We start from the raw sequence: 9,732 nt of genomic DNA, 5'->3' as shown, positions 1-9,732 counted from the left end.
CCCAGGGATCCCTCCCCCAAATCCTGGAGATCCCCTTCCCCCAGATTCTGGGCACAGCTTCTCCCCCAGATCCCGGGGATCCCTCCCTGAATTCCCAAGGATCCTCCTGCCTGAAACCACAGTAATCTCTCCCCAAAATCCTAGGGATCCCTCCCTAAAATCCCAAGGATTCCCCTCCCCACATTTCAGGGATCCCTCCCCCAAATCTTGGGGATCCCTCCCTAAAATCCCAAGGATTCTCCTCCCCAAAATCCTAGGGATCCCTCCCCCAAATCCTGGAGATCCCCTTCCCCCAAATTCTAGGGACAAACTTCTCCCCCAAATCCCAGGGATCCCTCCCAAAATTCCATGGGATTCGTCCCCGAAATCCCAAGGATCCTCCTCCCTGAAACCGCAGGGATCCCTCCCCAAAATCCCAGGGATCCCTCCCTAAAATCCCAAGGATTCTCCTCCCCAAAATCCCAGGATCCCTCCCCCAAATCCTGGAGATCCCCTTCCCCCAAATTCTGGGCACAGCTTCTCCCCAAATCCTGGGATCCCTCCCTGAAATCCCGAGGATCCTCCTGCCTGAAACCACAGGGATCTCTCCCAAAAATCCCAGGGATCCCTCCCTAAAATCCCAAGGGTCCTCCTCCAAATCCCGGGGATCTCTCCCCACAATTTCAGGGATTCTCCTCCGCAAAATCCCAGGGATCCCTCCCAAAATTCCATGGGATTCGTCCCCGAAATCCCAAGGATCCTCCTCCCCAAAATCCCAGGGATCCCTCCCCCAAATCCTGGAGATCCCTTCCCCAGATTCTGGGCACAGCTTCTCCCCCAGATCCCGGGGATCCCTCCCTGAATTCCCAAGGATCCTCCTGCCTGAAACCACAGAAATCTCTCCCCAAAATCCTAGGGATCCCTCCCTAAAATCCCAAGGATTCCCCTCCCCAAAATTTCAGGGATCCCTCCCCCAAATCTTGGGGATCCCTCCCTAAAATCCCAAGGATTCTCCTCCCCAAAATCCTAGGGATCCCTCCCCAAATCTGGAGATCCCCTTCCCCCAAATTCTAGGGACAACTTCTCCCCCAAATCCCAGGGATCCCTCCCAAAATTCCATGGGATTCGTCCCTGAAATCCCAAGGATCCTCCTCCCTGAAACCGCAGGGATCCCTCCCAAAATCCCAGGGATCCCTCCCCAAAATCCCAGGGATCCCTCCCCCAAATCCTGGAGATCCCCTTCCCCCAGATTCTGGGCACAGCTTCTCCCCCAGATCCCGGGGATCCCTCCCTGAATTCCCAAGGATCCTCCTGCCTGAAACCACAGTAATCTCTCCCCAAAATCCTAGGATCCCTCCCTAAAATCCCAAGGATTCCCCTCCCCACATTTCAGGATCCCTCCCCCAAATCTTGGGGATCCCTCCCTAAAATCCCAAGGATTCTCCTCCCCAAAATCCTAGGGATCCCTCCCCCAAATCCTGGAGATCCCCTTCCCCCAAATTCTAGGGACAACTTCTCCCCCAAATCCCAGGGATCCCTCCCAAAATTCCATGGGATTCGTCCCCCGAAATCCCAAGGATCCTCCTCCCTGAAACCGCAGGGATCCCTCCCCAAAATCCCAGGGATCCCTCCCTAAAATCCCAAGGATTCTCCTCCCCAAAATCCCAGGATCCCTCCCCCAAATCCTGGAGATCCCCTTCCCCCAAATTCTGGGCACAGCTTCTCCCCCAAATCCTGGGGATCCCTCCTGAAATCCCGAGGATCCTCCTGCCTGAAACCACAGGGATCTCTCCCAAAAATCCCAGGATCCCTCCCTAAAATCCCAAGGGTCCTCCTCCAAATCCCGGGGATCTCTCCCCACAATTTCAGGGATTCTCCTCCGCAAAATCCCAGGGATCCCTCCCAAAATTCCATGGGATTCGTCCCGAAATCCCAAGGATCCTCCTCCCCAAAATCCCAGGGATCCCTCCCCCAAATCCTGGAGATCCCCTTCCCCCAGATTCTGGGCACAGCTTCTCCCCCAGATCCCGGGGATCCCTCCCTGAATTCCCAAGGATCCTCCTGCCTGAAACCACAGTAATCTCTCCCCAAAATCCTAGGGATCCCTCCCTAAAATCCCAAGGATTCCCCTCCCCACATTTCAGGGATCCCTCCCCAAATCTTGGGGATCCCTCCCTAAAATCCCAAGGATTCTCCTCCCCAAAATCCTAGGGATCCCTCCCCCAAATCCTGGAGATCCCCTTCCCCCAATTCTAGGGGACAACTTCTCCCCCAAATCCCAGGGATCCCTCCCAAAATTCCATGGGATTCGTCCCCGAAATCCCAAGGATCCTCCTCCCCAAAATCCCAGGGATCCCTCCCCAAAATCCCAGGGATCCCTCCCTAAAATCCCAAGGATTCTCCTCCCCAAAATCCAGGGATCCCTCCCCCAAATCCTGGAGATCCCTCCCCCAAATCCTGGAGATCCCCTTCCCCAAATTCTGGGCACAGCTTCTCCCCCAAATCCCGGGGATCCCTCCCTGAAATCCCAAGGATCCTGCGCGGATCCCTCGGGATCTTCCCGGGATTTCTTCCGGCAGGATCGGGCACCACAGCACCAGCGACGACAGCTCGGCGTACCGCTCGGTGGACGAGGTCAGCTACTGGGACCAGCAGGACCACCCCATCTCCCGCCTGCGGCTCCACATGCTGGGCCGCGGCTGGTGGGACGAGGAGCAGGAGAAGGCCTGGCGGAAGAGCTCCCGCAAGATGGTGAGGGCAACCGGGCGATCCGTCGGGATCCGGGGAGGGATCAGTTGGGATCTGGGGGAGGGGGATCCTTGGAGTTTTGGGGACGGAGCCCTGGGATTCGAGGAGGAGGATCCCTGGGGTTTGGGGAGGGATCGCCAGGATCTGGGGAGGGATCCCCGGGATTTTGGGGAGGGATCCTTGGGATTTGGGGAGGGATCCTTGGGATTTTGGGGAGGGATCACCAGGATCTGGGGAGGGGGATCCTTGGGATTTTGGGGAGGGATCCCGGGATTTTGCGGAGGGGATCCCCGGGATTTTGGGGAGGGATCCTTGGGATTTGGGGGAGGAATCAGTTGGGATTTGGGGGAGGGATCGCCAGGATCTGGGGGAGGGGTCCTTGGGATTTTGGGGAGGGATCGCCAGATCTGGGGAGGGGTCCTTGGGATTTTGGGGAGGGATCCTTGGGATTTGGGGAGGGATCCTTGGGATCTGGGGGAGGGAGATCGCAGGGATTTTGGGGACGAAGTCCTGGGATCTGAGGAGAAGGGATCCCCAGATTTTGGGGAGGAGGATCCTTGGGTTTTGGGGAGGGATCCCTGAAATTTTAGGGAGCAGAATCCTTAGGATTTTAGGGAGGGATCTCTAGGATTTTAGGGAGGGATCTCTGGGATTTCGGGGAGGGATCCCTGGGATTTTGGGGTGGGGTCCCCAGGACTTTAGGGAAGTCACCCCGGGATTTTAGAGAGAGATCCCCAGGATTTCGGAGAGGGATCCTCGGGATTTCGGAGAGGGATCCTTGGGATTTTGGGGAGGGATCCCTGAAATTTTGGGGAGCAGAATCCTTAGGATTTTAGGGAGGGATCTCTGGGATTTTTGGGAGGGATCCCCAGGATTTCGGGGAGGGATCCCTGGGATTTCGGGGAGGGATCCCTGGGATTTTGGGGAGGGATCCTGGGATTTTGGGGAAGTCACCCCGGGATTTTAGGGAGAGATCCCCAGGATTTCGGGGAGGGATCCCCAGGATTTCGGAGAGGGATCCTCAGGATTTTGGGGAGGGATCCTGAGGATTTTGGGGAGGGATCCCCAGGATTTCGGGGAGGGATCCCTGGGATTTCGGGGAGGGATCCCTGGGATTTGGGGGAGGGGGATCCCTGGGATTTGGGGGAGGGGGATCCCTGGGATTTGGGGGTGTAATCTCTGGGATTTCGGGGAGGGATCCTCAGGATTTTGGGGAGGGATCCCGAGGATTTTAGGGAGGGACCCCCAGGAATTCAGGGAGGGATCCCCGGGATTTTGGGGAGGGATCCCCGGGATTTTGGGGAGGGATCCCCAGGATTTCGGGGAGGGATCCCCGGGATTTCGGGGAGGGATCCTCAGGATTTTGGGGAGGGATCCCTGGGATTTTGGGGAGGGATTCCCAGGATTTTGGGGAGGGATCCCCGGGATTTCGGGGAGCAACCGGAGCCGCCGCTGCCCGGCAGGTGATGGAGGCCTTCGAGCAGGCGGAGCGGAAGCCGAAGCCCAGCCTGCAGCTCCTCTTCTCCGACGTTTACCGGGAGATGCCGGCCCACCTGCGCCGGCAGCGGGCGGCTCTCGAACGGCACCTGCAGCACTACGGGGAGCACTACCCCCTCGAGAACTTCGAAAAGTGACCCCCCCCCGGCAAATAAACCCGGCTGCACCCCCGGGGACGGACCCCCGGCCGGGATTAACACCCTGGAGCCGGGATTAACACCCTGGAGTTGGGATTAATGCCCTTGGGAGGGGGATTAACGCCCTTGGGAGGTGGAAATAGCTCCGCTTTGGGTGGGATTAAGCCCCTTGGGGGGATTAAAAACCTCTGGGGGGGGAGCTTGGCTTCCTTGAGGGTGGATTAGCCCCCTTGGAAGGTGGAAATAGCTCCACTTCGGGTGGGATTAAGCCCCTTTGGGGGGGATTAAACCCCTTTGGGGGGGTGTTTGGCTTCCTTGAGGAGGGATTAAGCTGCCTGGAGGAGGAATTAATCCCTCTGGTGTGGATTATCCCTTTTGGAAAGTGGAAACAGCCCCACTTTGGGTGGGATTAAGCCCCTTTGGGGGGTATTAAGACCCTTGGAGGGGGAGTTTGGCTTCCTTGAGGGAGGATTAAGCCCCCTGGAAGGTGGAAATGGCCCCACTTTGGGTGGGATTAAGCCCCTTTGGGCGGGATTAAGCCCCTTGGAGGAGGAATTAATCCCTCTGGTGTGGATTATCCCCCTTGGAAGGTGGAAATAACCCTGCTTGGGGCGGGATTAAACCCCTTGGAGGGGGAGTTTGGCTTCCTTGAGGGAGGATTAAGCCCCTTAGAAGGTGGAAATCACCCCACTTTGGGCGGGATTGAGCCCCTTTGAGGGAAGAATTAAGCCCTTTGGGGTAGATTATGCCCCTTGGAAGGTGAAAATAGCCCCACTTTGGGGAGATTACCACCCCAGAGCAGGGTTTAACATCCTTTAGGGGGTATTAAGCCCCTTTGGGGGGTGAGTTTGACTCCCTTGAGGGGGATTAGCCCCCCTGGAGAGGGAGTTAACTCCCTTTGAGGGCGAATTCACCCTGTGGAGGGGGGATTAAGCCCCTCGAGGAAGGATTAAACCCCTCAGGGAGGGAATTCACCCCCTCGAGGAGGGATTAAGACCTTTGCAGGGGGAATTAAACCCCTTGGGGTGTATAAAACCCTTTGGAAGGGGGCAATAGCCCCCTCAGTGGGGGCATTAACCCCGTTTGAGGGGGATTAACACAGTTGGAGGAGTGAATTATAACACCCCTCAGGGAGGGATTAAGCCCCCCGCGGGGAGCGAATTCACCCCCTCGAGGGGGGATTAAACTCCCTCCGGGAAGGATTAGCTCCCTTGTGGAGGGATTAAATCCCCTCGAGGGGGGATTAAACCCTCTCGGGAAGGGATTAAACCCCTCGGGGAAGGAATTCACCCACTCGAGGAGGGATTAAACCCCCTTGGGGAGGGAATTCACCCCCTCGGGGAGGGATTAAACCCCTCGGGGAGGGAATTCACCCCCTCGGGGAGGGATTAAACCCCTCGGGGAGGGATTAAACCCTCTCGGGAAGGGATTAAACCCCTCGGGGAAGGAATTCACCCACTCGAGGAGGGATTAAACCCCCTTATGGAGGGAATTCACCCCCTCGGGGAGGGATTAAACCCCCTCGAGGGGGGATTAAGCCCTCAGGGAGGGAATTCACCCCCTCGGAGGAGAGATTAGCCCTGTCAAGGGTTACGAAACGGGATTAGCGGGCGCGTCCCAGGTTCCCACGGGGCATTATAATCCCAGAACACTCACAGGAGGCAGCTGGAAACTGGGAACCCCACCGAGAACCCCCAAATCCACGGAGGGGAGCGAGGGAGGCAGCACGCATTTAATGCTCGGGGCGGGGGGGGGGGCCACGGCGCTGCTTCCCATGCCCCCCCCGCCCCCCCAAACCCCACCGGGCTCAGGCAGGGGGCCGTCCCCCCCCCCTCGGCGGCCTCCCCAAGCTCCATCCCCACGATCCGGCAGCGCGGCAGCGCCTCCTCCAGCAGGATCCGGACCAAGCCCGGGCTGGGCACCCGCACCCCCCGCCACGTCCAGCCGCCGCAGCGCCCTGGGGGGGTACAGAGACCGGAGGGGGGGTCTCAAGCACCCAGGGTGGGGGGGTGACGGCTGTCGCCTCCCACCCCGCGCTCACCGGAGGTGGTGGAGGGTGGCCAAGCCCCTCTCGGTGACGTGGGGGCAGCGGGCCAGCGCCAGCTCCCGCAGGGTCGCCCCGAAGACGTGCAGCCGCCCCAGCGCCCAGTCGTCGAGGTGGGGGCACCCGCTCAGGTCCAGGTGCTGCAGCCGGGTCAGCGGCACTATGATGGGGTGGGGGGGGGGGGGTCACAGGGGACCCCCAAAAGGGTCTGGGGGGGTCCCAGGGGGGGTCTTGGCGCTCACCCAGGTTGTCCAAGCCGTTGTAGGTGAGCGAGGAGCCACTGAGGTCCACGGCCACCACGGGGACGTCCCGGAGGTGAAGGACCTCGGGGCGCCAGTGGTCCTCCGGGCGTATCCAGCGCTCCTGGCCCTCAAATCTATGGGGCGAGGGGGGGGGGGGAATCAGGGGGAGGGGGACCCCCCCCGGGGGAAGGGGGGCACCCCCAAAGCGGGGCGGGGGCTCACCTGACCTTCCCGCCGCAGGACAGGGTGAAGACGGCGGCCACCACGTTGTCCCCGTACGTGTCCTTGAGGAAGCCACAGTACCTGGGGGGGGGGGGGGGGCGAGAGTTGGGGGGGGCCCCAATTCCCCCCCCTCTGCCTGTGCCCCACATGTGGGGGGGCAGATCCAGCCCCTCCTGCACCCCACAAATTGGGGGGGGGCCCAAATCCCACTCCTCTGCCTGTGCCCCACATGTGAGGGGGCAGATCCAGCCCCTCCTCTTGCACCTCACATGTGGAGGGGCCCCAATCCCCCTCCTCTGCCTGCACCCCACAGGTGGGGGGGCAGATGCAGCCCCTCCTGCACCCCACAAGTTGGGGGGGGCCAAAATCACCCTCCTCTGCCTGTGCCCCACATGGGGGGGGGGCAGATCCAGCCCCTCCTGCACCCCACAAGCTGGGGGGGCCCCCAATTCCCCCCTCTGCCTGTGCCCCACATGTGGGGGGCTGGATCCAGCCCCTCCCCTCGCACCCCACGCTCAGGGGGGACCCCAATATCCGCCCCCCCCGCCTGTGCCCCACACCTTGGGGGTCCTGACCCCCCCCCAGCCCCACGCACGCGTTCCTGCTCCGCAGCCGGCGCCGCCGCAGCCGCTCTCCCCAGGCCACTGCCGCCTCCACCTCGTAGAACCAACGGCCCAGGCGCTCCAGCAGCCCCCCCGCCGCCCCCCGGCTCTGCCCGGGCGGGGGGCGCGGGGTGAGTGACCCCCGGCACCCCAACACCTGCGCGGGGGGAGAGTGGGGCCGCCTCAGCCACTGCCTTACACCCCCCCCCAACTCCAATCAGGCTCAGGAGCCGCCAGCCGGGGGGGGCCACAACGGGATTTAATTATAAAAGACCGAAGGGACACCCCCCCCCCATTTATGGTAGGTTCCGGGGGGGGGGGGGGGAAGGCCCAGCCACCCAGGCCTCGCCCCCCCCCCCCCCCCCCCCCCCGGGCTGCTGCGGAGAGGGCACAGAGCCCCCTAGCCCCCCCCCAACCCTGGGGGTCCTTGGGGGCTCTCCCCACCCCCTGTCACTGGGGGGGGGGCGCCCTGGGGGTCCCCTGTCCCCCCCCCCACCCCTACGAAGGAGTCTCCATGGCGACGCCGGGCATCACCTACCGCCCTCAGCGCCGCCATCTTGGACGCCTCACGTGACCGGGGCCGCCACGCATGCGCGGCTGAGCTACCCCGCCGGCCCCGCCCCGCCGCCCGCAGCCCCGCCCGCTGGCGCCCTAGCCACGCCCCTCGGAGCCCGTAGTCACGCCCCTCGGCGCCCGCAGCGTCGCCCGCGCAGCCGGTTCGTTGCGCCCCCTGGCGGTTCGGAGGGCGGCAGGAAGCCTGAGTCCTCCCCGGGGGGGGCGGGGGGTCCGGAGGTGGAGGGGGGGGGCGAGGACGCCTGGGTCCCCCCAAAGTGAAGCGGTGCCAGGGGTCCAGCGCGCCCGCGGGCACCGCGTCACCCCCAGCCCGGCACCCCGAAACCGTCACCTTGGATGGGGGCACCCCGAAACCGTGCACCCCCATTTTGGTGTCCAAGGGGCTGGGCACCCCCATTTGTGTATAGAAGGAGCCGTGCCCCCCCCCAAACTGCGAGAGCAAGGGGCTGTGAACCCCCAAACCACAGTGCAGGGGGCTGTGCCCCCCCATTTTGGTGTCCAAGGGGCTGTGCCCCCCCAAACCACGTGTGGATGGGCTGTGCACCCCCAAACTGTCAGTGCAAGGGGCTGTGCCCCCCCATTTTGGTGTCCAGGGGGCCGTGCCCCCCCAAACCCCGCGTGCCAGGGCCCCCCCGCGTCCCCACGCCGCGTGGCGTCGGCCCCCGCCCGGACACGTCCCCGTGGCCTCGGGGGGGGGCCCCCCCCATCCCCTCCCCCCCCCCTTATCCCCTTCCTTAGGGCCGTTAAACCGGGCTTAACCCTTCCCCCCCCCCCCCGGCCCCCCCCCGGAGGCTCAGCCCGGATTAGGCTCCATCTGCCCGGCTGGCACGGCCCGGGTTAACCCCGGGGGGGGGCAGGACCCCGCCTGCACAGCCCCCCCTCTCCCCACTGTGGGTGGGGACCCCCCCCAAGGAGCCCCATGCACAGACAACCGCCCCCCAGCCAAGCCCGGGGCACCCCCAGGGACCCCCATGTGCAGGGACCCCCCCCCCCCCAAGCCCAGGGCACCTCCAGGGACCCCCCCCAGGGACGCCCCCAGTGACCCCCATGTGCATGGACCCCCCCCAGAGACCCCCATGTACAGGGACCCCCCCCCAGAGCACCCCCAGAGACCCCCCCAGGGACGCCCATGTGCAGGGACCCCCCCCCCAGAGCACCCCCAGAGACCCCCCCAGGGACGCCCATGTGCAGGGACCCCCCCCAGAGCACCCCCAGAGACCTCCCCAGGGACCCCCATGTGCAGGGACCCCCCCCCAGAGCACCCCCAGTGACCCCCCCAGTGACCCCCATGTGCAGGGACCCCCGCCCAGAGCACCCCCAGTGACCCCCCCAGTGACCCCCATGTGCAGGGACCCCGCCCAGAGCACCCCCAGGGACCCCCCCAGGGACCCCCATGTGCAAGGACTCCCCAGAACCCCCTCAGAGCCCCCCATGTGCAGAGGGGGGGGGGTCTCTGGGGGGGGGCACGGGAGTCTCTGGGGGTGCAGAAGGAGGTCTGGGGGTCTCGGGGGGGGGCACGGGGGTCTCGGGGGTTGCCTGGGGGTCTCGGGGGGGGCACAGGGCTCTCAGGGGGTGCCTGGGGGTCTCGGGGGGGGCACAGGGGTCTCGGGGGGTGCCTGGGGGTCTCGGGGGGGGGCACAGGGCTCTCGGGGGGTGCCTGGGGGTCTCGGGGGGGGGCACAGGGCTCT

At 63.7% G+C, this 9,732-nt stretch overlaps 2 protein-coding genes across 2 annotated transcripts; one reads left to right on the top strand and one right to left on the bottom strand.

The window, feature by feature from the left end:
* Positions 1-2,511: 2,511 nt before the first annotated feature.
* LOC142360357 (2-oxoisovalerate dehydrogenase subunit alpha, mitochondrial-like) lies at positions 2,512-4,446 on the top strand (the record flags this gene model as incomplete). The annotated part of the gene is made up of 2 exons (XM_075412528.1): positions 2,512-2,730; positions 4,191-4,446. Coding segments are annotated over 2 exons (390 nt in total), but the record flags the coding sequence as incomplete, so codon positions are not given.
* A 1,952-nt stretch (positions 4,447-6,398) lies between these two features.
* On the bottom strand, positions 6,399-8,084 carry LOC142360355 (distal membrane-arm assembly complex protein 2-like). The gene is made up of 5 exons (XM_075412526.1): positions 8,010-8,084; positions 7,465-7,628; positions 6,870-6,950; positions 6,648-6,781; positions 6,399-6,565 (listed from the first exon to the last, which is right to left on the bottom strand). Exons 1-5 carry the CDS (start codon positions 8,025-8,027, stop codon positions 6,399-6,401), a joined length of 564 nt encoding a protein of 187 aa, XP_075268641.1. The 5' UTR covers positions 8,028-8,084.
* Positions 8,085-9,732: the final 1,648 nt, after the last annotated feature.

This window comes from Opisthocomus hoazin, unplaced genomic scaffold, assembly GCF_030867145.1.
Source record: "Opisthocomus hoazin isolate bOpiHoa1 unplaced genomic scaffold, bOpiHoa1.hap1 HAP1_SCAFFOLD_208, whole genome shotgun sequence".
In the NCBI taxonomy this organism is placed as follows: Eukaryota; Metazoa; Chordata; class Aves; order Opisthocomiformes; family Opisthocomidae; genus Opisthocomus; species Opisthocomus hoazin.
This window is presented reverse-complemented; position numbering and strand designations above follow the sequence as displayed.

Bases quoted from the DNA above. Each gene is read 5' to 3' on its own strand.
- LOC142360355 (XM_075412526.1), bottom strand. The intron at 6,951-7,464 runs GTGCGTGGGGCT...CCCCCCCCCCAG, and splicing joins CGGCTGCGGAGCAGGAACGC to GTACTGTGGCTTCCTCAAGG. The intron at 6,782-6,869 runs GTGAGCCCCCGC...CTCGCCCCATAG, and splicing joins TCCTGCGGCGGGAAGGTCAG to ATTTGAGGGCCAGGAGCGCT.